The sequence below is a fragment of the Erythrolamprus reginae genome, chromosome 6, assembly GCF_031021105.1.
Source record: "Erythrolamprus reginae isolate rEryReg1 chromosome 6, rEryReg1.hap1, whole genome shotgun sequence".
In the NCBI taxonomy this organism is placed as follows: domain Eukaryota; kingdom Metazoa; phylum Chordata; class Lepidosauria; order Squamata; family Dipsadidae; genus Erythrolamprus; species Erythrolamprus reginae.
In genome coordinates, this window is record NC_091955.1 from 20,923,864 (window position 1) to 20,951,191 (window position 27,328).

The 27,328-nt window shown below is 37.0% G+C and overlaps 1 protein-coding gene across 6 annotated transcripts in view; it reads right to left on the reverse strand.

The window, feature by feature from the left end:
- The window catches only part of BRD1 (bromodomain containing 1), a 56,427-nt gene that overhangs the window by 8,444 nt on the left and 20,655 nt on the right, over positions 1-27,328 (reverse strand). For 2 of the 6 annotated variants that reach the window (XM_070755365.1, XM_070755367.1), the window contains exons 5-10: positions 24,142-24,270; positions 21,142-21,454; positions 19,571-19,831; positions 13,873-13,977; positions 2,445-2,583; positions 1,784-1,911 (exon numbers count right to left, since the gene is read on the reverse strand). In XM_070755365.1, the coding sequence (XP_070611466.1) occupies positions 1,784-1,911; positions 2,445-2,583; positions 13,873-13,977; positions 19,571-19,831; positions 21,142-21,454; positions 24,142-24,270 (1,075 nt within the window). Of the gene's footprint in view, positions 1-1,783; positions 1,912-2,444; positions 2,584-5,650; positions 5,910-8,769; positions 8,904-13,872; positions 14,362-19,570; positions 19,832-21,141; positions 21,455-24,141; positions 24,271-27,328 lie in introns of those variants that run through there. The other 4 variants (XM_070755363.1, XM_070755364.1, XM_070755366.1 and 1 more) reach the window with 3 other exon arrangements.

Below are 27,328 nucleotides of genomic sequence, written 5' to 3' on the forward strand. Positions count from 1 at the left end.
ACAGAAAATTGCAAGCTGTACTTTGGAGAACGAACATACTCAGTGAAATGGATTCAAATTTTAGCATGCACAGATCATTTATTTACAACTATTCATATCTTGACTAGTACAACTATAGATGGTTCCCAATAAAACAAAATTAATATACAGCCATAAGTCTACGGAGAGGGGCGGCATACAAATTTAATAAATAAATAAATAAGCACTGAGATCTGAATCAATTGTATAAATGGAAGAGGCCTGCCATTGAGAAGGCTTAATTTCTAGCACCTTTCATCTTGATTTATTAAAGGAAAGCCCTCTCTGCCTTTGTGAATTGATGAGGCCATTTATAGGCAACATAGTCCCAAAAGTAACAACGCCCCAAAGTAACTTTATGGATAATAATCCAAAAAGGATTTGAAAGCCAACAGTAACCATTGCAAATCTCACAAAATTGCTGTTATTCTGCTGCAATGGTTATGAACCAATTGTATTCTGGAGCAGGTGAAATCTCTGAATTGTCTTTAAGAGAGTACCTCTATGTAAAACATATTAACAGTCATATCAACATATCAAGTACAAAGTGGGAAAGCAGGAGTAATTACTGCCAGAGCATCCTGAATGAGAAAAAACCACAACTGGTATACCTGTTAAAGCTGGGCTAAAGTTTTTGGGGCCGTAGACTCCACATGAAGCATCCCACAATGAAATATCTAAGAGTTTAACATCACCTCCTTTATCAATGTCAACCAAAAATGTCCACTTAGCACAGTGATGGTGAACCTTTTTTTCCCTGGGCACAGAAACAGTGTGTGCGTGCGCTACAATGCATGTGTGAGTACCAGTAATTCAATGCCTGGGGAGGGCAAAAACAGCTTTCCCTGCCCCCCAGAGGCCAGAAACGGCTTGTTTCCCAACTTCTGATGGGCCCAGTAGCTCGTGTTTTGCTCTCCCCAGGCTCCATCCACGAGGCTCCCTCCTGGCAGCCTGCGCTGTCTTCCCCCACTGCCTCCTCCACCCACCCCCAAACAAGGATCCAAATGCCGGTGGTAATAAGGCAAAAGAGGTAAGTTTTGAGATTGCACGCAGGTGAGCATGAGCCAAAGGGGGCACGGCCGTCTTTTGCCTGCCCTTAACAGAAGGGGTAGCTTCCCCAGCAATGAATCAGCCGGGATGCTGCCATAAGTTTAAAAGAAAAGTTTTGGGGACTTTTAGGAGCTGGCATGGATGGATACTGACACCCATCGTTCCCAACCCGCAGAAGAGTCTGCCTTTCCACTTAGCATCCCGAGTCCCCTCCTCAAATACCCACCACCACTTTCCAGCCGCTGGAAAGCAAAAACACCGAAGTTGGGAGGTGGGGTTTCAAGGACTTCGGTGTTTTTGCAATGCTGCAATTTTGCTGAGGCTACCCTCGCTGGGAAACCCCACCTCCGGACTTCCGTTGCCAGCGAAGCGCCTGTTTTTGCAATGCTGGGATTCCCCTCCAGCATTGCAAAAACACGGAAGTCCGGAGGTGGGGTTTCCCATGGAGGGGAGTCCCAGGGAAATCCCACCAGCGCAAAAACCGCTTCGGCTGGCAAAAGGGGTGAATTTTGGGCTTTGCACGCATTAATCACTTTTCCATTGATTCCTATGGGAAACATCGTTTTGTCTTACGAACTTTTCACCTTACGAACCTCATCCTGGAACCAATTAAGTTCATAAGATGAGGTATCACTGTACTAAGCAAACTAGAAGCTATGGAGATAAATACTTACAAACACACACACAAACACACATATGAAAATATGTCAATTACCAGCTGCAATTCTTGCTGCTTTTGCGAAGTTTCCATTTTCAATGCATGATATCAACTCACTTCTGTCTTCTAAGGTGTGCCTTCGTATTAGCGCTGGTTTACCTTTCCCACATTTTGGCAGGCTAAAACTACACATATTTTAAAATGTATTAGAAATCACCAAAATATTATTTTCTTCAGAGATCCAATAGGCTTATATTCATGCTACTGTCCGGTAGCTCAAGTTGTAAGGACAAACAGGAACTGTTTCAATTCTAATTCAGAAATTCAAAATAACATGGAGCACTTTTTAAAGATGTTTGCATTTTGAACTATGCCTACAATCCCTGATAGGAAAAGCTAGCTAGCAAAGAAAAAAAAATTGCCTTTTTTTTTTAGAACTAAAAATCTTGAGCTTTATACATCTCAGCATAATTTGTAAAGCTCTCTTCCTGTTTGTTAGTAGGTACAGTACATTCATGCAATGTTAAGAGGTATTTAATTTTCTAAATTTAACTTTTAATTAAATTTAACTGCTGAATCTCTCTCTCTCTCTCTCTGTGTGTGTGTGTGTGTGTGTGTGTTTGTGTTATGGGTTCCATGTAGAGTATTATAAGTTCTACACTGCTGATCCCTCCACTAGATTTTGAGTATCCTTTCATTTAAGCAAACATATTTTTACCTTGAGTTACACAACAGACTGTTGCTTGAAGATATGCTAGACTCTGATGCACAACGACGACGACGAGGTTCAACTTTTCTTCGTGGAGTGTCAGCTATTTCCGACTCTTTATTGCCATCTCCAAAACCGTTTGAAAGGCCTGGCAGGTTAACAAAAGGGGGGAAAATACATCTAATTTGGAAGGATGCTGAAGTTTCATACTGATTTCAATATATATATTAATATGAAAGTTTTAATGTCTCTATTAACAGGACTGTAGTGTTTGAAAAGAAAGGATAAAATGTTAATTTTAAAAAAACTTCAGAAGACCTGTAGGCACCAGTGAAAAAAACGATGTCCAGTCAAAGGAAATAATAATTGCGAGTCATGTCGAACAGTACTGTTCTTGAAAATTACAGCTGAAAAGTCCCATCACAGAAAGCAACACACAACTAAAACCCTTCATTCAATTACTTTAGAAAACATGTGATCACAAACTGTAAACATGTGGGTAATATTCAGTATAGACCACCATAGCTGCAAAAGAAAGTATAATTATTCTTCTCCATTTTATTCTGTCAGAAGAAAATGAAGTCATCGTCTTCCACTTCTCACATCATATTTGGATCAAAAACAGTCAGCAGTTTATTTCCATAAATTTAAAATCATCATCCTCTTCATCATCATCCAGCATTACTATTGTATACACATGCTATCTCATACAAAACAATACAACACTCACTGAATCCAAATGTCTGTAACCTAAAGTGACAATTTTAAATTTGAGACAAGAGGCTGGCAAATCTAATATAGTAAGAAAATATTTGCAAGGTTATTGTGGATATGCTGATATGTTGAGCAAAGTACAAAAAAAGAATGATGGAATTGTTATGACTAATAATCAAGAACCAAAGTATGTATCATAAATGAAATATTTCCAATATTTCATTGTTAAAGAACTATTTTAAAAGGATGTTACCGTGTCATACTCATACAACAAAATAATCCATGAGTGTATGATCCTGCTGAATAAAATTCAGATTCCCATCCTGTCTCCTATAATTTCTATATAATATATGCATGCCAAAAGAAACACATGGACTCATATATGAGGAAGACGCAATACAAGAATATTTACCTACTATTATTATTACAGTTTGGCTCGGTATTTAGTATAGATTAATGCATGACAGCAGGCAGCAGACACTGTCCTCTCTATATTAAAGGTAGACATTTTATCATAGCAAAATAAACATGTTTCGCTTGTTGCCTAAAATATTTCCAGAAGTATTAACATCATACATTTCATATCAGTATTTGTACCTACACTCATGGCCACTCTATAAAAGGGCAAGGTAAAGTTGTTCCCATTATCAATAATCATTACCATGTCCATGTATTTTAGTAAATAGGATAATACAGAAATAGCGATTATATTCCTAAATTATCATGCAAATGGAAAAATAATTCCTACTGTTATAATTACCTAATGCAAAACATGGTACATAACTCACCACAGTAGAAATGCATACACAGAGAGAAGGTGGAACTGTGGAAAGACTGTATCCTTCTCAGAAGCCTAGAAAGAATATCTAGCAAATAAAACATTGTGGCTTTTCCTTTTTCCTATTTTTTCCCTATTTAGCCAATTTGATAAATCTAAATCCATAAAAAAAATACTCCCATTTCTACATGGTATACTCTACAAAATGTATTATTTTATATAACTACTGAGTTTCAAAATAAATGCAAAATATAAAATATACCAATTGCTGGGAACAGATATAGTCTATCTATAGTTCCATTCATATTTTGGATTAGTTGACAAACTATTTTAAGAGATTGACTTAAAACAATGAGGGAAAGTAATCTAGAAAATGTATACTGCTGACATTTCAAACAGTTTTGGAAAATTTCAAGGACTGTCCACCAGAAAACTGATCGACTTGCACAACTAAATTCCTATGAGATGTTCTGTCACATCTACTTATAATATGTCCCAATCCATAAGTCTTTAAGGGCTTACTTAACTCCTCATGATTTTTGCATGCATGCATGAATGTGTAGGTGTGAATATGTATTTTCACACTTCCTTCTTTGTATAGCTAGATAAAACAACATTTGTAACAGCAAAATCAACTGTTAATTTGATTTTAAGAAAAATTAGTCTATGACATTTAACTAAGATTATTATTATTCACTGTTAAAAATACCCATAAAGTCTACTTTCCTTCTAAAGAATAAGGATTTTACCTATGCAATATCATGCCATAGGAAACGAATTAAAGATTTTTTTTAAATATCACTAGTGTTCCACAGAGTAACCATATTAGCATTCAAGTGTATAACATTTAAGGGACAATTTATGCATGTGCGTTTGAAATCAGAAGGCTGAAATAAATAATTGTAACAGCAGGTATAGATATTTTTCTTATCATAGGATAATTGTATTTCTTTTAACAAATTAATTTAATTGACATTCAACACACGTGCACACACACCCCAACTGTGTTACCACAAACCTAACTGAATTGTATTAAAGATGAGAATAATGAAGAAAAAGTGTTAATGCTAACAAAGCCTTTGAAATGTAGATAACTAAATCAACTTGTAATTACCAAAGATAGGTTCACTACTGAACCCTCTCTTGAAACAAATGAAAAAAGCAAAATAATTTTTTTAAAAATGCAAGTACAACCACACAAGCAAGCATAAATAATATACGAAACATAAAGGTAAAATCATTCACATTTGTGAAGTCCAATAGAAGATACTGAATTTAGGAACATTATGCCCATCTACTTTAAATAGCACTTGTTTCCTGTGTAACTGAAGCACACGCTATTAAGTTAGCTTACGTAGACATTAGCTAAGTTATAAAACGTAAGTAATTTCAACAATTTTTTACAACTTAAGAATTTGTGCAAAAATGTGTATGCATAAAACCATGCTTTATTTTCTTTAAAAAAATTAGTGTCTTTATTACATGCTGCGTGGACAGTCATATATTATGCAATGAATAAAGTGGAAAATTGTTAAATTATTGGTGAAGTCTAAACCTGGGGCAGATGGAAGACTGAATTAGTTTGCAGAGGAATGATAATGGAAAGGAACATTCTTAACCAATCAACCCACAAGTAAAATATCTAAGATACGAATTCTGGGGATTGGTAAACCTGCAGCCAATTTATGTCACATAGATTGCAACATACAATTTTATAACTTACGGAGATGGGAAAATATACTGAATGAAGAGCATAGGTTCATATATATCAAAGAGTTCCTCCAATAGTGTTCAAGATACTGATTTTGTTATAAGGATGTGGCTGATGTCTCCAACATGATCCAAAATAATTACTTGAAATGTAATTGTCTTTCTGTGTTCCAAAATGATCATTACATTGAATTCCAGTCCGTGTTCAGGATAATAGAAAATAATTAGGATCCAAATAGATAAATAGTCAGCATATTAGTTAATATGAGAACCTGGAAGACAGTGAAAAAGCCATTTAGTCTCACTGAAAGGAAAAGAGCTTGATATAAATAAGCCCTCCTCCCAGCAGTTTTCAGAGCAAGATTAGCAAAAACTATGCAAATTATCAAAGTATTTTACTACTTCTTTATTATATGTTTAACCTATCTACAGAGAAGAGTTCTATGGGTAAGATAAAGCTATTAAAAGAATACAAAAATAGTAAAAACAGATACAATGGACTGAAACAGTCTCTTTTGAATCTGCTGCTTGTTATAGAAATTGGCACCAGGAGATTTTAATAAAAATCATATGCTGATTTTGGACAAGGGCAGATTTCTTTTTTCAAAACAAAATGCAAATGATACTTGTGCACTTTTTTCTATATGTAATAGTCAATATTAGTAATTTGCCTTATGCCACAATAGTAGAGAAAAAGGTTAGTGATGGAAACCTATCCTGAGCATATATGGTGTACGGTAATACATTTAAGATTACTAGAAGCTACTAATTCATTCAAAATCAAGGTAAAATACATTTGTCTTGAATTTAGCTAAAATTATTTGTTTACCTCTAAATTTCTATTTAAAACATATAGTATTTAAAAATGTTGAAGGAAAGCAGATAAATCATAGAATGAATGTTGATTTAAAAAAACTTCCTAAGAATGTAAATAATAGATAATTGAATCTATTAAGCAGTTTAATACCATATCGGAAATTGAATTTATAAAGCAGTTTAAATATATAGGAATGTACTTTGATAATGCATGCTTTTTAGACAGGGTATTTTTTTGGGGGGGAAATACTATAGCTCAGTGATGGCGAACCTTTTTTCCCTCGGGTGCCGAAATCATGTGCGCACACACTATTGTGCCTGCACGAGTGCCCACACCCATAATTCAATGCCTGGAGAAGGCGATAATCCCCCCCCCCCCCAAGGCCCTTTGGAGGCCAGAAATAGCCTAGTTCCCAACTTCTGGTAAGCCTGGAAAGCCTGTATATTCAACCTCCCTAGGCTCCCTGGAACCTGGGGAGGAGAAAAACGCCCTCCTCCCCCACCCCACTCCTTGGTACCCCTCCTGAAGCCAAAAATGCCCTCCCAGAGCCTCCGGGTGAGCCGAAAATCAGCTGGCTGGTGCGCACATGCGTGCTGGAGTTGAGCTAGGGCAATGGCTTTCGTGCCGGCAGATATGGCTCCGCGTGCCACCTGTGGCACCCATGCCATAGGTTCACCATCACTGCTATAGCTGATATGATCAATTGTTCAAAGAGAAGGGAAGATGTCCTTTGTGCACCTTTATCATTATTTGTAATTTTTTAACAAAAGAAAGATGACATTTTCTATATTAGGCACATCATTTACTAGCACTATGTTTAATAATAATGAGTTCCAACAGTTGGAACAGAAAGATGTAGAACTTTTTTATATATTAAAAAAAAATTCATAGACCAGTGATGGCGAACTTTTTTTCCCTCGGGTGCCGAAAGCCTGTGTGTACACACTATTGCGCATGCACAAGTGCCCACCCCCATAATGCCTGGGGGGGGGCGAAAACAGCTTCCCCGCCCTCTGGAGGCCAGAAATGGCCTGTTTCCCAACTTCTGGCGGGCCCAGTAGGTCCGTGTTTTACCGTCCCTAGGCTCCAAAGGCTTCCATGGAACCAAGAAAGGGTAAAAATGTCTTCCCGTCCCCCCGAGGCTCTCTGGAAGCTAAAAACGGCCTCCCAGAGTCTCTGTTCAAGCCAAAAATCAGTTGGCCAGCACACACGTGCATGTTGGATCTGAGCTAGGGCAATGGCTTACATGTCAGCAGATATGGCTCCACGTGCCACCTGTGGCACCTGTGCCATAGGTTTGCCATCACTGGCATAGACGTTGGAAATCCAGAGCTATCCTTATCCTATTCATCCTCACTGTTATTACCGATCATAAGTATTTATTTAATAATCTTGTTTGATTAAAAAAATGAGAATAATTATACTAAATTTGTTTTCTTCATATGAGATTAAGTACATTGGGTATTAACATTGAAATCCTTTTGCTGGAATGCAGATCACAAGTCCTGGATTTAATCTTTATCCATTTCTACATACCACTTAACAATTATGGGGTGACTTAAATTAAGGGGTCCCCCTGTACTCTTTTTAAAAAAAATGTATTCAGGTTACTAAACAACTTGAGCTAACTTGTGTATAATGAGAATGGAAAAAAAATGAAACTATCCTGCCAGCACCAGAAAAGGTGCCAATATTTACATTCATATAAAACACATTTGGTATATAAGATGCACCAACATTTCTACCTTCTTTGGGGGGGGGGGGTGCATCTTATACTTCAAAAAATATGGTAACTTCAAGGGCATAAGAAGATTTTGCTGTTGCTTCTATGCTTATGTTGTATGAAATAACTCTTTCCTTTTAAAAATGTTGAATAAAACACTGCAAGAGATGTTAGGCACAAGCGTACATATTGCTCTAGAGGGTTAGTTTGTTAATTGGAGGGTTAAATTATTAGAAAGCATTGTTTATTAAAGTGTCTGCCATAAAGCGTGTTGAGTCAAACATTCTTATTTTACAAAAAGGCAAACTGGTAAGACTGAACACAAATCTGTTTTCAAAGATCCTGAACACAAAGCAGAATGGAAGTCTAGAAGAAAAATGTACTTCATCTTTGTCCAGAAATATATAGGGAACACCCCCACAGAAAACACATGAACCACTCATTCAGTATTTATCCAATCATAGGAAGCTTTATATTGAAGTATTCCCCAACCCTCAACTGTATAAATTTGTTTATATTATCTATCCCTGGATCATACTGTTTAGATCTCAACTGCTGATGCGCTTGTGAACACAGGGAAGCTGCAACTCACCCCATCAATCTCTCCTCCTATGTGCCTTTTTGATCCTTTGCCATCCTGCGCCCCACCCCAGCTGACTTTTGCCACTGTCTTCTTGATCCTGTAGACAAGACATGTCCAGTCTGATGTTGGGCCACATGGAGCGGCTTCACCGGGGGGAAAGAAAAAAAAAGTAAAGCAGGTCCTCTCTGAGACCACATACACCGAAATGCCACGCTCCTGGGCTTATGGTGCTGGTTTTGCACTATGAAAAAGGGGAAGGAAATAAAGACAGATAGCAGCCACTCCCTGAGCCAGAGTGGAGCAAAGGGGTGCTTCTTTGTAAATTGTTTTTGCACTGAGATAAAGAAAAGAAGTTTTTTTCTGTATCACCAACCCAGTTTTGCAATCCAGCCAGATACAGCTAATATAGCCTCAAGGCACTTTGGCGCTATCTGGCTCAAGGAAAAGCTGCTTTGGGTTTTTCTTTCCTAGCAACAACATGAATGTTATGAAATATGTGCTGGCCATAGGGCCCGAACTACAATCATGGGATGAGTGTGGGCGGGTGGGCTATAAGAGCAATGATTTTTGAGAACAGGCGTAAGTTTACTTTTGATCATTGAATGAATTATCTGTGAACGAGGAGTACCTGATTTATATATTAGAAAACTGAAATTCTGAGTAAAAATAAAATTCTCTTTCTTTTACTCCCAACTATAGTACAAATTTATATTTCCAAAATAAATTATGCCTAGAAATATTGGTAATGACAGCAATAACAGAACAGTTAGAAACTAGGAAAAAACTACTAATGGATGGGATTGATTTGGAACGGTGGACATAACTTCAGATTAAGCCATGATATCTAAAAGATAAGAAAGAATGGGGTATTGAGAAAGAAATAATGGTAATAGACTAAATCTTGCTAGGACCAGAGGATAAGATGATAAAGAAAGTTTATCAATATTTATTAGAATACAAAATGATAGAAGAACAAGTTAAAGAAACAATGGTTGTTTGGTCACAGAATTTGGCGTATAACATTAACTTGGATAAATGGCAAGAATTATAGGATAGGAATAGAAAATTGACTTTAGTTACAGCCTATAAAGAAAACCTATATAAAATGTTCTGCAGGTGGCACATTCCACCACCAAAGCTAGCAAAAATGGATAAAAATCTTTCAGCACAATGTTGGAATTATAAAATGGTGAAAGGCTCTTTATGTGGTGGCTGTGTATTAAAGCAAGGAAATTTTGGAACCAGATTAAGATTTGGCTAGAAGGGATGATAGGTAAGGACATAGAAATGAAACCAGAACTGTTTCTATTGGGAACTATTCAAGAAAAATATGAAAAAGGACAGATATACTTACTCTACACATAACAACTGCGGCAAGGCTGATATATGCGCAATTTTGGAAAAATGAAAAACTCAATTAAAAGAAGAAATAGAGAAAATATTGACGTGTGCAGAAATGGATAGGCTATCATTGGAAATGAAGGACAAGGGGGGAGATGGAATACTATGCAACATAAGATAAATTTTATCATGGAATAGAAAGAAAAGACGATGTAATAATTGAAAAAGAGGAAATTGAAAGGAGGTTTGGATATAAATAAACAATGATGAGAGATACATATGTAAGATTAAAAAAAGCAATGTATATTGAGCAACGGTATTTATTGTTAGGTAAATATTATACAATAAATGATCAAACAGGATGATCACAGTGTCCACTGTTTTTAATGTTTGTTTAATGTTGGTTTGTGTAAATAAGACACTTTTATAAAAAATAAATAACTAATAATAAAAAAGAACACTTAGAAAAAATATTTTTGCTGCATTTAAGTGGAACATTTCTCGTAATTGTCACAAAACCATAGTACCAAACAACAAAGTTGCTTACTAGTAACCAAATCTTTACATGACGAAACAATACATTAGAGTAGATTTAGAATTGCCTTAATTGAGTCTTAAATGTCATTGATTTAATGGAATCAAAGCATGATTCATATACTGATTTAAATCCAGTATGCTGCTCTGATCATGCTTGAGAACTTGTATAGAAAGCAGGTAAAAAATGGATTAAAAACCATATTGTTCCATAATCGAAGCAATAACATTCACTTAATATACATCATAGCATTATGTTATTTCAGAGAACGATAATCAGTCCTTTTTGTGAAGTGTGGCCTGTGACTATCATAAACAGAATAGAACAATTATTTGATGGTTCCAGTCATGCAGGTATGAAACATCAAATTTAAAAGCATTGCTCACCAAGTACAATTCTGCTTTTGTATTTTCAGGAAGTCAGTGAAAGTTGTGATTATTTTTTGCCTTTCTAAAATACACTGCTCAAAAAAAGTAAATCAAACTGTCCACTTAGGAAGCAACACTGATAGACAGTCAATTTCACATGCTGTTATGCAAATTGAATAGTTGTGCAAATAAAATATTCAATGAGAATATTTCATTCATTCAGATCTATGATGTGTTATTTGAGTGTTCCCTTTATTTTTTTGAGCAGTATAGTAAAGCAATTTAAATAAGCAGTTACATGAAATATGAAAATTATATATAAGAGGCTCAAATATTTTAAAAACTTACCTGAGCAGCCTTTTCAAAATATTAGGTCAAGATTATGCTCATGTGCTATGAAGTTATCATATGTTTTTAACCTCTATGGCACTTGAAAGACATTCAATATATGGATAGCCAGACTCCCAAATTGCAGACACACCCCAAATCTCACAACACAAGCCAGGAATACTTCTAGCACCAACCATCAATTGCATTAGGTCTTTTAACGAGTGTAATACATTAATAAAATAAAATAAAATAAAATAAAACAAAAATCCCAAAACAGAAGATGAAAAATACAGCCTTTTGTGTGGTACGTGTCAAACCTGTGGCATGTAGATCAGACACACGAATTTGACACCCCTAGTGTAACATAGTCTCTAGTATCTCGGTTATAGAGTAAGGTGGAAAAAACAGCTCTTTTCTCCCCATAGCTGCACAAAGTGATTCATTCCTAAAGTAGAAATATTTTAACAGGAGTTCTAATAAACGTGTATCATTTACCTTTACAGTATTGAATTCAATTCAGCATAATAAATTCACAATAGATCTTACATGTTTTGTTTTCTATTTCTCTTCTGTGAAAGACAGTGAAATAATTTAAGGGAACTCTGTATGGTTTCTACCATAAAAAAATAAATAAATCTAGAGTCATTTAGATTTGATGGGTATTATTCTTTAAAAAAAAAAAAAATCTCTTCTACACATTTTGTTAACTTTTGGAGAACAACTGAAACACTTTTTATTTCAAGAGCTTTTACCTGAATTTGGTTTCAAATAATACTTCCTAAGATTGACATTATTTTTGTAATGTTACATGCTGTGTTTCAAAAATTTGTTATTCTGACTTGTAGCTTACTCTGAAATTGTGTTATAAAATTTGTTATAAATTCTGAAAATATATAAAATTTCATTTTAAATAATTGCAATGCTATCATGCATGTACAACCTATGCTTGATCATTTTCAAACAAATATTCAAAGCAAAACTTTAAATAAGGGCCACAGATTTGGACGGTACATTCAAAATGCATATAGTATAAAAGCAACACTCAACTCAGCCTGTTATTATTATTTTGGTTCACAGATCCAAATGCAAACATAGAATTCATAGTTTCTAAACAGGAACTTCTATAAGTTTACATCCAGAAATAAAAACAATAATCAATTATTTCATGCTACTTATTAAAACATGGACTTCTTGCATTCATTTTATATTGATTGGTAGACTCTGCATACGAAAATAATTGATTTTCATGATATAAGTAATTTGTTTTCAGGAATAAAAAGTCAAATAGATCTGCAGATTTGTTGATTAACAATATCTAGAAAAACAGCACATGTCCCATTATATACATTTCTAACCAAGCATTCTGACTAATATGAGATAAAATTCTTCATTTTAACACAAATTTCTATCACATCAGAGCTATGAACAGTATAGGCTTAAATAATTATCTATGCTAAAATTAAACATCATAATTAAAATGTCTGCTACCCACTCGCTTGTAGAGATTTCAGATTAGCACTATCAATACCGAGGACATTTATTTTTTAGGTTTCATTAGAAGCACTGCATAAAACATACTCACAGAAAATACAAAATCTATTTAATACAAGTCCTGCAAAAAAAAGCACTTAGAAACATTGTCTATACCTTTTTACAGACGTACATAGATACATACACATACATTTTCCAATGCAATGTCATGGAATTCACCTCCCCCCAAAAAGAAATAATTGTTAAATTTTTACTTGGACATGGATATATTCTGCAGTTGAATTTTAAATAAAGTAATTTCTGTTCATTAGAAACAAAAGGAATTATACAAAGTCAGGAAGCAGAGATTTCAAGAGCAGACCATAGAAACATAGAAACGTAGAAGTCTGACGGCAGAAAAAGACCTCCTGGTACATCTAGTCTGCCCTTATACTATTTTCTGTATTTTATCTTAGGATGGATATGTGTTTATCCCAGGCATGTTTAAATTCAGTTACTGTGGATTTATCTACCACGTCTGCTGGAAGTTTGTTCCAAGGATCTACTACTCTTTCAGTAAAATAATATTTTCTCATGTTGCTTTTGATCTTTCCCCCAACTAACTTCAGATTGTGTCCCCTTGTTCTTGTGTTCACTTTCCTATTAAAAACACTTCCCTCCTGGACCTTATTTAACCCTTTAATATATTTAAATGTTTCGATCATGTCCCCCCTTTTCCTTCTGTCCTCCAGACTATACAGATTGAGTTCATTAAGTCTTTCCTGATACGTTTTATGCTTAAGACCTTCTACCATTCTTGTAGCCCGTCTTTGGACCCGTTCAATTTTGTTGATATCTTTTTGTAGGTGAGGTCTCCAGAACTGAACAGACCAAAAACGTATTGTACCAAAAAGTAGAGCTAGACATTCATAGAAGAAAATTAATGCAATAAAGATACACCAAATAAATCGCATTCCGTATTTGCACTGTTGATTTTATATAAATGATTTTAATATATTTAACAGTTATCTAGGTTAACTTCGAAAAGTAGGTAAAGCAAATGTTTACCTGCATCCAGACGCTTTACAGGGGACTCATCATCCACCTCAGAATCTCCACATGCACTCCTTGATCTTTTCCTGGGCTGCAGTAGTGTCTCCAACCTTGGAAGGACTACAGACAAAAAGGTTTTGGTCCCTAGCTGTGGAGAAGTTGGCTGGGTTTCAGTGTTCTTTGTAGACTTTGGGGGGCTTACACTTTTCGATTTGCAGAAGAGAATTGATGTACGTCTGTTTACATCAGTTGATGACTCAGCTACAGCAGAAACAGTCGACTCACTGAGATTACTGTCAAGTAAGTGTTCTGGAGTGTGTCCGTTTATTTCTTTCTGAATGGAAGTGCTACACAATTCATTGTCAAATTTTACTCTTTTGTAAAATTTATTCTGCTCTGGATTGAGTTCTACTGGTTTGAGGGTTGGTGGCTCTGAATTAGTCTCCGAGTTTGAAGGAAGAGGTAATGCATCTGATGGTTCAAGTTTAGGGGGAGATTTATCTCCTGAAAAAATTAATAAAGTTGTTTTTTTGAAAACTGATAATTATAAGAGCTACTACATAAAACTTAGTATCAAATATGTAGCCCGCCGTAAATATTGTTTGCTACAAAGTAAAGCATCTCATGTATGTAAACTTTAAACAAGCTATCGGTTCTAGTTAATGCCTAAATTTATGTGGGAATGATTGAAAGTAAAAAAGATTGGCTTTAATTTTCAATGTCATTATTTGGGAATAGAAACTTTCACTGGAACCAATATTATGAATTCTTTGTGTTATGGACTTCATATCAATGATTTGAATGTTTAATGTTAGATGTATACCGTAGTATTCTTGTCTTATGCTGTTATAAAAAGTATTTTTAATTCAGGAGAATGCACTGAATGAATATACATTTATATGTACTTTTATGTATTTTTAAAAAATTGTTCTTAGATAAAAGAGTAGGGGTTAAGTTAATGTATTTAGAAAACAATATAAATATGACAAATTTTCAATTAAAATACTTTGGCAGAACACATTTATCTGTTTGTTTATTTAAGTAATATTTTAGAGATTCTTTTCAGAAGATTTGTATCAGGAATTTTAGAATACAGTGATACCTTGTCTTACAAACTTAATTGGTTCCCGGACGAGGTTCTTAAGGTGAAAAGTTTGCAAGATGAAACAATGTTTCCCATAGGAATCAATGGAACAGCGATTAATGTGTGCAAGCCCAAAATTCACTCCTTTTGCCAGCTGAAGTGCCCGTTTTTGCGCTGCTGGGATTCCCCTGCAGCCTCACAAAAACACGGAAGTCTGGAGGTGGGGTTTCCCATGGAGGGGAGCCTCAGGGGAATCCCAGCAGCACAAAAATGGGTGCTTTGCTGGCAACGTGTGCTTTGCTGGCATCCCATCGGCAGCGATGGGTTTGTAAGGTAAAAATAGTTTGTAAGAAGAGGCAAAAAAATCTTAAACCTCAGGTTTGTATCTCGAAAAGATTGTATGACAAGGCGTTTGTAAGACGAGGTATTACTGTATTTTAGAATTTTCTTACTTAGTTTTCAAATACAGTGGTACCTCGGTTCTCGACCACAATTCGTTCCAGAAGTGTGGTCGAGAACCGATTTGGTCGAGTACCGAATTAATTTATCCCATAGGAAATAATGGAAATGGGTTTAATTGGTTTCTAGCCCCTATTTCCTTTATTTCCTATGGGATAAAGATCTGAGGTCTAAGCACTCCAAGCTGTAGTAAGGGTGGGGGCAGCTGCAATACCGGCAGTTTCGGGGGGGGGGGGTGGCTCCTTTCCTCAGTGGTTCGTCTTCTTCCCTTTAAGCAGTTACACCAACTTTCTCCTTCCCGGCGTTGGCGATGGCGGCAGCGGCTTTCCTTAGAGCAGCAGCAGCGCCGGGAACGTGACATGAGAAAGGGAAGCCGCTGACGTTCCCGGCGCTGCTGCTGCTCGAAGGAAAGCCGCCGCCGGGAAGGAGAAAGTTGGTGTAGCTGCTTAAAGGGAACAAGACGAACCACTGAGGAAAGGAGCCCCCCCCCCCGAAACTGCCGGCATTGCAGCCGCCCCCACCCTTACTACACCCTTCCGCTCCAAGCTGTAGGAAGGGTGGGGGCAGCTGCAATACCGGCAGTTTCGGGCGGGGGGGGGGGCTTCTTTCCTTAGTGGTTCATCTTGTAGTTGTAGGCAGCTACACCAACTTTCCCTTCCCACCGACAGAGGCGGCTTTCCTTCAAGCAGCAGCAACGCCGGGAACGTGACATGAGAAAGGGAAGCCGCTGACGTTCCCGGCGGTGCTGCTGCTCGAAGGAAAGCCTCTGCCGCCGTTGGAAAGGAGAAAGTTGGTGTAGCTGCTTAAAGGGAACAAGACGAACCAGTGAGGAAAGGAGGCCCCCCAAAACTGCCGGTATTGCAGCCGCACCCCCCTTCCTACAGCTTGGAGCATGACTGGGAGGCTGTTTAGTGGGCAGCCAGGATGGGCGTGTCGGATTCCGACTCCCATTCCTTCTCCCCCCCTCCCCTCATTTCGGATAATAAACTAAATTTTCTGTGGCTGTTCGGTATCCGAATTTTTGTTTAGATACCGAAGCAAATTTTTGCCAAAAATTTTGTTCGGTATCCGAAATGTACGAGAACCAAAGCGTTCGAGTACCGAGGTACCACTGTACAGGTGGTATTCTTCGTTATCAGCGGTAACTGGGACTGGGAACTTCATCACTAAGCAACCCAATCATAAGATGTGGCATTACATGACCATCTGACAGGAGTTCCAAAAATTCCAGTTGCCACTGTTAGGTGAACACCACACAACTGTGTTGTGCCAGAGTTATGTGATTGCCATTTGCTGTCTGCTGCTGGCTTCCCATTGACTTTGCATGTTAGAAGCCAGTAATTGAGATCACAAATGGCAACCGTGCAGGAATGCAGCAATAGCCACAATTATAAGGATCCATCTTGAATCCCTCTCATTCAGTGCATCATAATTTCAAATGGATATTAAATCAGACTACCTTTACTATATGCATAAAATTGACTAGATAAAAATATAAACAAGGTAGTTAGTTCTATAATTTACCTCTTAGTATGTCAGTCTGGCTATATTACTGTGGATGCTTTTTGTGTAGACAACAAACAAACAAACAAAAAAACCCAGACAACAGCTTACATACGTTAAGTCTTCCCATGGTATCTGAGTCTACACATACTAAAATTACTGAACAATTTAACCAAATTTATTATTATACAATTTTATTAATAAATTTATTTGAATCCCAATTTAAGATGTTAAACTCTACAATAATTTGGCTGAGAAAATATTTCAGAGCACAGACTTTGTGGTTTGACTTTTTGTGTCTTAACCTTTTTATTTTATTTTGCAGGGGTTTAAATAATCAACTTGATGATCTATGTTTTATAAAGGGGGATATTTACATTCCTACCTATTAAATAATTTGAAGCACAGTGGCACTGGAAGATAAGGGACGGCTGATAGCTTACTAAGTGTACAGCCATGATAATCCAATATATCTTTAGGGAATACATACTCCTACAGTATTAGTAATGGTACCATCTCTGTGACAATAAGAAAAGCATACTAACTGAATCCCACCAAAGGAATGTAACTGAATTTAATAGCCATAATTTTCATACTGTTCTGCATAATGAACTACTTAGCCACCTGATTTTATGCTTATCTTTGTGACCTATTCTTATTGTTTCTCTTCAAATAACACCATTCAAGTTGGAATATAATTTAGAATAATTCTGAGATTTAATCAACATACTTTAATAAATTTGTGATCAGTGTTTTTCTAAAGGGAAAAACTGGCCTTTTCTAATGAATTAGAATTTGTCACTGTTTTATTCATATGGTAATTCATTTTAATGCTATGTGAACTTCGGTTATTATACTATTAATGGTTGCTATGTAGAATGTTATCAGGAGCTTCAGCCTAGAAATAACTAAACAAGGCTGCATACCTATGGCTATTTAAAAAAAACAATTTATCTTTTATTGTGCAAAAATGCAATTTCATCTATGCATGTTTACTCAAAACTGTGGTTTATACTTCACATACTATAATACTAAAAATGAAGGTCTAAGGGGGAAAATGTAACATCTGAATCCTTCTTCCTACTCTCCCCATTTGAAGATGAAAATCCTGAAAATTTGATAGAACACTAAAGCAATAAAAAACCCACCTTGAGTGTAAGATCATTCTTTATATTATATCAAAATTTTGCTATAAAATAAATAATCTATAGCATTCAATAATTCTGTGTATATTCTACCTAAAGGATGCAGGCTTGTTTATGACAGTGCTTAAAGGGTTATAACTTTTGTACTTCTGGAGCCTTTATATCATATTTACGGGGAAAACAAAATAGGTTTCCTATTTCATGCACTACAATTTGCAAACACTGCAATGTTCACAATGTCAGTTGTGGTCACTATTAAATCTGTAAAGTATCAGGTTATAAAAAGGTCTTCGGGTAAAAAAATCTTGTATCTTCTATCTTTATGACATAGGACAACAATTTGGATATATATATATATATATATATATATATATATATATATATATATATATATGTATATATATCTCACATGTTTTTTTGCTGAATTTGAAAATTAAGGGAGACTAGGATAGATCTATTTCAGCCTTATTTTGGCCTCATCAGCTAGCCATACCCACTGGGACTTGAACCTGCAACCTTTGCCTTGTAAGGCAGAAAATTATCCTCTAGGTTACAGTATCCAATCCCTTCAGCTCTGCACCAGGGAAGGGTTACATATTTTTGTGTCGAATCAGCCTGGTGTGTTGAAGGAACATCACAGCTCCTTATTTGCCTCTCGGCCCAACCCAGGGCCATTTCCAGGGCAGTTAATTTTATTGACAGCCGACAATTCTATCTGTATGTGTCACATGTTCTTTTGCTGAATTTGAAAATTAATATATATTAATATTAATATATATATTAACCTGTTCACCTCTCCCATTAAACTGGCTATGACACCACCACCAACCTCTTACAGATTGTAAATTACTTAGGAATCAACTATATTTCCAAATATTTAGTATTGTGATTGCAGATTTGTCTTGGATCTGCTTTTTTTGCTTTCTACAACATCTAAAATTTTTATTTACATTATTTTCCCTACTTTTTAGAGAAAATGCAAATATATAACCAAAACATTGTTCATTTCAATCTCCTCTAGTATTGAACATAATTACAATTATCCTTGTAGAAAACTAATATTTTGGAAACTGCACTCTTACATGTATTACCTGAGAGTAATCTCTACAAAGAGAACAATTTTTTCTTTTTAATAGAATGTGTGGAGTTGCTCTGCAAGTTTATTAAATGCATCATCAAATTTATGCTACATTGTTAAAGTAAATTTAGGTATTTAGTGACCTCTAAAATATTTCTAAAATCTCCATTCCCCTCCCCTAAAAAGTATATGGGGGAAAGGAGGATATTTCTTCTCATGGGTTCAGAATTTACCACCTATATATACTGTTTGATTCTGGGTAGGGAAAAACAGGGGGGGAAATCATTTCAAGCTATATGTATAACAAAAATACCCATGATAATCCTATTTAGAACTGTTTTGGACTTTTAAAACTTTACAATTAATAATAAATTAGTTCTTCTACCCAACCCAAATTTTCTCCCTCTGAATGTACTGAATGATTTAAGTCAAGATGTCTCTTACCTTCTTCTTCACTTTCGTGTTCCACTACTGCATTTTCTTCTTCAAAACTTCCAATACCTGATTCAATTTGAGGAGGCTGATGATGTTGCTGACTTATATTGCTGCGAATCAAGTTGATTTCCTTTTTTAGAAGCTTTGCTCGTTTGCTCCGAGACCCACTGGATTTCATTGCACAAGTGAGATCAAGTTTTTCCAACATTTCTTTCAGCTGCTCTTCCAAAGACATGTGTACTCTGTTGGCAGGATTCAGCAACCTGTCCACTGAATTAAAACACAGGCATTTATAATACTTTTCTTTAGTATGAGTAATAGCATGATTCTGCTGCACAATGACAATAAAACAAAAGTTGTTAGGTTGCTATTTCAATTGACTTACACTGCAAACACTAAAGCAGCATCCAAAGTTAACACAGGACCTGAAGTTCTATCTTAGTTATTATTTTAAAACATTAAATCTTGCTGTGCTTTTGTGCAGAGGTGGGCTGCTAAGGTGGAACCGTGATGTGTACTCACCCCTGTGGCTCTGAGTGCTAGCCGAGCCCAGTGCAATTCTGCTACTGCAGCTGTGCAGGTAGCAGAATCACACGCCAAGACGCAGGTGTGCCTGTGTTTTGGCACGTTTTTTTGCTTCCGCGTGCACTGTAGCATAAGTGCACAGGATTCTGCTAGCACTCAGAGCCACAGGGGCAAGCACACGTCACCGTTTCTACCTTAGCAGCCCACCTCTGCCTTTGTGGAATGATTTTGCTGGCATAAAAAGCTGGATGGCATACATTTCAAGTTCAATTCTTAGCACCTTAAGAACAGACAATACTGCTACTATGAACTCATCTGGCACTCAACTAACTTAACACATAAACTTGATGATGATGATGATGATTATTATTATTATTATTATTAATTAAATTTGTATGCCGCCCCTCTCCGTAGACTCGGGGCGGCTCACAGCAGTAATAGAAAACAATGTACAATACAAATCTAATTAAAAAACTAAAAACCCGTAATTTAAAAAACATACACACAACATACCATACGTAAACTATATAGGCCTTGGGAAGATATCTCAGTTCCCCCATGCCTGATGGCAGAGGTGGGTTTTAAGGAGTTTAGGAAAGGCAAGGAGGGTAGGGGCAATCCTAATCTCCAGGGGGAGCTGGTTCCAGATTGTCGGGGCCGCCACAGAGAAGGCTCTTCCCCTGGGTCCCGCCAGACGACATTGTTTAGTCGATGGGACCCAGAGAAGGCCAATTCTGTGAGACCTAACTGGTCGCAGGGATTTGTGCGGCAGAAGGCAGTCCCGGAGATATTCTGGTCCGATGCCATGAAGGGCTTTATAGGTCATAATCAACCAATTTGGGATATATAGAGACATTATCTTCCAACACAAAGAATAAATAAATATAAAAGTGACAATTTAGGAAGGAACAATATGAAGGGAAGTAGAGAGATATAGACAATGAAGAAAACAGAGGAAAGTGTTCATTTATCATGTAGAATATACACATAAAAACCTGTCTGTTCATACAAAAACATAAAAATATTACTGCAGTAGTTGATATTTATCTCCTTACCATCTTCCCAGGTAAAAGGTGGAGGAGATTCAAGTTTAGGCCGTTCAGGTAAGTGCATTCCAGTTTCATTATTATATCCAATTGCTTCAGCTTCTCTTCTAGCTTGTCTCAAAACAACACCTCCTTGATCTCTTAACCGCACAGCAGCCCTGTAGAATATTGTATCTTTTGCATTGTACTTCATACAGTTCTCAATAATAAGGTTGAAATCTTCTTCAAACTCATCGAGATTTTTATAATTTTGAGCTTCTAACCGTTTTTTCATAGTAGAAAAATCCATGGGATGTTTGATGTGATCCAAATAATCAGGAACCTGAAATATAGATTTTTAAATGGAAGACATGGATTAAAATCCATATAAATTCAAAATAAGTCTTTGGAATTAATTATAAGGAATCTTTCTCACATGAAAATGGTTTTGAATTTTTAAAAAAGCTTAAGATAAGACTTTGAAATTCCTAGATTACAACTGTTTGTTTAGTGCCTATTCAAATAATCATGATGCTGAAAAACGTCTTACAACTAACCTTCACACTTATAACCATTACAACACCTATATGTTCATATGATGCAATTTAGGGGCTGGGCAACCATCTCACGTTTATGATTGATTTTAGTGTCCTAAGGTCATATGACTGTAATTGATGGTTTTTTCAGCAGAATTTCACAAGAATGGGTTTGCATCTATGATCACGGAGTTTGCTTCAACTGCAGCAAAGCAACTGCATAGTTGCTTAAACCAGTGTTTTTCAACCAGTGCGTCGGTGGCAAGTGTCCTTTGGGGCCCGGCGGGAGGGCACCGGCAACGAGAGCGCCATCAGCAGCAGCACCAGGTAGTAGCCGAGGGATGGCGGTGGCGAGCAAGAGCTCCAGGGCGGAGGCACCGGCAGCGCCCCGCCCAGCTAGAGCTTCCCTGGCGGGGGCGGCAACCAATGTCCTTTGGGGACCGGCGGGAGGGCACTGGCGATGGGAGCGGGAGGGTGCCAGTTGCAGCAGCCCCAGGCAGTCGCCGGGAGATGGCGGCAGTGAGAGGGAGCTCCAGGGTGGAGGCACAGACGGTGGCGGTTGGACGTGTTGCTGGACAGCGCACATGCTGGCGCTGCGGGGCTGGCACTGGCTCGCTGGCTGGGCCAGAGCTGCTAGCCACACGCCCATGACCAGCGCAGCGCCAGCATATATGGCGTCCAGCAGCATGTCCAGCTTCCGCCGTCAGGACTCCCGCTTGCAGTCAACCGCTCTGCCGCCACCCCTGGCTACTGCCCGATGCCGCTGTTGTCGGCATGGTGTAACGAGAGAGAAAGAGAGAGAGAAAGAGAGATAGCAAGAGAGACAGAGATAGAGAGAGAGAGAAAGAGAGACATAGCAAGAGAGGCAGAGAGAGAGAGAAAGAGAGATAGCAAGAGAGAGAGAAAGAGAAAGAGATAGCAAGAGAGACAGAGAAATAGAGAGAGATAGCAAGAGAGATAGCAAGAGAGACAGAGAAAGAGAAAGAAAGAGAGAGATAGCAAGAGAGGCAGAGAGAGAGAGAAAGAAAGAGAGAGATAGCAAGAGAGACAGAGAGAGAGAGAGCAAGAGAGAGAGAAAAAAAGCAAGAGAGAGATAGCAAGAGACAGAGAGAGATAGCGAGAGAGCAAGAGAGAGAGAAAGAAAGCAAGAGAGAGAGAGCAAGAGAGGGGGAAGGAGGGAGAGAGAAAGACATAGAGGGAGGGAAGGGGGGAGAGAGAAAGAGAGCAAAAAGAGAGGAAGGAAGAGGGATGGAGAGAGAAAGAAGGGAAGGAAGGAAGAGAAAGAGGGAGAAATAGAGCGAAAGGGAGGAAGATATTTTTTTTGTCCAAACTTTTTTTAGCCCGCCCCCCCCGCCGCCCCACCCCCCCGCCCAATGTTCCCCAGGATTTTGAAAATATGAATAATGTGCCGCGGCTCAAAAAAGGTTGGGAACACTGGCTTAAACAACTATGATGATTCACTTAACAATCATCATAAAAATGGTCATAAAATCATATCCGACTTGACTTACAATCATAATGCCTGAAGTTCTTGTCCAGACTGTGGTCCTTAGTATCTACTATTTTATCTACTATTTGTAGATAAAAGTAAATGAAACTAAATATTACCATTAAAGAAGAACACTCAAACTTGACTTACTAACAAGTAAATGAAGCAAAATATTTTAAAACATACTGAAGGATGTTTTTGAACAATAGACCAGAACTTAATTTTAAGAGTGTCTGCCTATATAAACTGATATTTAAAAATTCTACAAAAATGAATCAAGTATTACTTGACAGGATTGAGATTGATTTGAAAATTAATTTAAAAATGACAAGTTACAAGAATGACATGGATAATTATGTCATACTGGACATACAAAGAAGTGATCTCTTGTCTTAATAAGAAGGGATATACAGATAAAAGCCAATAGATAAGATAAAAGCCAATTGGATAATTTTCCTATACTGCATTTTCCGCCACTCCCCTCCACACACACACACACACACACACCCAAAAAGGCTTGTTCAAGCTTTGTAGAATGATATGAGAAAAGATAAAGAAAAAATGGAAATAAATACTTATTTGAAGGGATTAAGAGTGATACTGTTAGAAGTAAATGGAATAATGTAAAGTAAATGAGTATGAAATAAATAAATATCTAATCCTTAATGGACTTTTGCTTAAATCAGGATAGATATTACTAAATTTTATGAATTTGTTGCAGATAAGAGATGGGATATGGGAGAGACCATTTGTTGTATTTTAAAATAAGGTAATATTGTTAAATGTATTCAAAAAATTAATCTCTCCTCAGATTTGTTTTAATCTTATATGCCTTCAAAATTTAAGTAGCTGTTGAAGCAATTCAACTTTTCTCTTTCTAAATTTAATGTAGTTAAGTTATATTTTATTAAACCTTTTTACAGTCCAAACAATTACAGTTGTTATGTCTGTTACATTCTACTGCATCCTTGAAATTTTTGATATATCAGAAATGTTTAATTTTACCTCTTTAAGATTCACTGGTTGAGCAAATATACGAGCAGAATCCTTTTCTTGTAGCTGTTCCAGTACTGAACGCAATAATACAGTAAATGGAGTCAGTTGAAGCTCCATGGCAACCTGTTCCACTTTGATCTGTACAACAGAGGACAATTATAATCTATCTTATCATCAAAATATGATCACTGGCTACTTTGCTACTATAATAAATCATGATTAAAGCTCAAACCTATTAAAACTGCACTTAATAATAAATGATACCATTGTAATGAAACTTTTACAATGAAATTATAGGCAGAAAGAATATGCATATATGCATATATTTTAATAGCACGGAAAAATAGATAACATAAATTGCAAAAATTATTTATTTAGCATTTACTTGGTAAGTTCAGACTTTAATTACATGCTTTATAGAGCACTTAATAAATCTAACTTTGGCATTTATTAATAAATTGTTAAGCCTGGTAATAGGCAAGTTCTGAAATGAGTTCTGAAAGCCTTATATGAGTGACCTCGCCATTTAGATTTTTATCCTTCTGATGCTGTATAGCAAGGAAAGCTGAAATAAAATCCTAACAACAGTTTGTCATCATGTGTTTTTTACTTAATGACCACTTTGTTAATGACTGAGTTGCTGGTTCCAATTGCGGCCACTTATGTAGACATCTGTATTTAGCTAACAATATGATCTTTATTCATTCTTTATATAACCAAATCGCCTCAATATATTTATTATGTACTGATAACTCAATTTGTTTTCACTTTATGTTAAATAATTTCATTGTTAATTTTATCTTTTCTATTTCTATTCATTCAACTTATTCTTCAGCTTCTCTTTTAAGCTATACCCAATTTTTCTTTCCTAATAATAAAAAGGACACAAGCACACTCTTATATTAATTTCATATTCTTTTGATATTATTCTTCATAACAAACCAATAATTTTTATTAGCATTTTCATGTCTTAAGATTTTTAATCTGCCATTCTTTTCTCAAGTATATGTATAAAAGACGAATGATTCAAACAGAAATTAAAAAGAGATGATCTTTGTAAACAGACATACATCAGTCAGAATTCTCCTTTTGGACATAACTGTCCTTTTGGACAAACAGCCCAATCATGTAATCTGCACTTTGTGCTAACAATGCTAAATTAGAATCAATCTCCCTCCTTCAAATAATAATAATAATAATAATAATAATAATAATAATAATAATAATAATAATAATAATAGATAGCAATCTGGACAACTTTGCAGATCATGGAAAAGCTGGGTTATGGGTAAAAATAAAAGTCAAAAAGGAAAAACAGGAAGTTTAAAGAAAAATGAACTGCAATTTATAGTGCAGCTAAATGAGTAGCTGAGTTTGGTTGCTCAACAATGAGACACTGATGAAGTGGGCACAGAAGTCTGAATTTTCAGCATTGTATGAAAAGAAAATAATCCTCCTTCCCCATCCTTATCACTTTCTATAGAGGGACTGTTGAAATCCTACTGTTATATTGTATTACTGTTTGGTTTAGAAGTATTATTGCTTTGGACAAGGCGGCTATACAGCGAATGGTAAGGATGGCAGAAAAGGTTATTGAAAGTTCACTTCCTCCTATCCCCTACATATGCTATATGTTCACTTCCTTCTATCCATTACAAGGAATGCTAAACCAGAGTGCAGATGCTACACATACCTCTATGACCAGTTTTCTGTTACCTTCTTGGAAGAGGCTTCACAGTTTCCAAAGAAGAACAACTAGATTCTGTAATAGCATTTAGACTTATATACCACTTCGCAATGCTTTACAGCCCTAAGTGGTTTAGAGTCAACACATTGGCCCCAACAATCTGGCTCCTCATTTTATTAACCTCAGAGGGATGGAAGGCAGAGTCGACCTTGAGATGGTCAGGAATGAGGGAATCAAACTCCTGGCAATGTGAGCAATGTTAGTCTGCAATACTGCATTCTAACCGCTGCGACACCAACGCTCTTAAAAGCTTTAACCCATTTATTTTATTGGACTTCTATGCCGCCCCTCATATACAAGGGTTATCCAGAAAGTAAGGTTTTATTTATTTATTGAATTTCTATGCCGCCCCTCTCCAAGGACTCGGGGCGGCTCACAACATATATTTCAGGCTACAAGGCATGTAGTTCTCACGGGGAATGTTTGTGGGGAAAGTTGATATTACCATTGTGTAGTGGAAGCCAGCAGAAGAGAACGAGCAGTGCCAGTGGTCAGTAGATCATCGATTGGTGTTGTGGTGAAGGTTAGAGATGAGCGTCCTCATTCCATTTCCCTCCAAGTGCGAAGTGCGTGGTGTAATACGCTACCTGAATGCTAAGGGTATGAATACTGCTGCGATGTGTGCCCAATCTCGCCGATTGCTGAGTTTTGAATTTTTTGACTGAAGGTGAATGGGTATGGCGTATAACTTTACTTTCCGGATAACCCTCGCAGTATCAAACCTTGTTAATTATCAAGACTCTTGTTTGTTTCCACTATGTATTCAAGATGGATTGTGATTAATTAAATACGTGTGTGTGTGTGTGTGTGTGTGTGTGTGTGTGTGTGTGTGTATGTATATATATATATATATATATATATATATATATATATATATATATATATATATATATATATATATAGTACAGTGTTCCCTCACTTTTTGCGGGGGATGCATTCCGAGACCACCTGCGAAAGTCGAATTTCCGCGAAGTAAAGATGCAGAAGTAAATACAGTGATCCCCCGTGTATTGCGATCCCGATCATTGCGAAACGGCTATATGGCGATTTTTCAACCCGGAAGTACAAACACCATCTGCGCATGCGTGCCCTTTTTTTCTATGGCCACGCATGCGTAGATGGCGCCGGGCAGATCAGCTGCTGGGCGGCTTCCCTGGGTCTTCCCCCTCTTGCTGGCGGGAGGGTGGGTGATTGCAGCTTAAGCCCAAGCTTTGTGGGTGATTGCAGCTTAAGCCCAAGGAAATCCTGCATCCAGACATAATTAAAATGGAAAGCCACCATAAATCTGCTTGTTTAAAGGGCCCCCCCCAGCACCCGCTCGCCCGCCGCTCGCCCTTCGCCCGGCCACCCGCCGTTCGCTCGCTGCTCGCCCGGCCACCCGGGTTCGTTTGGCTTTGGGACTCAGTTGGGAAGCTGCGCGGCTGTTTTAAAACGTCGCCGCCGGCATGG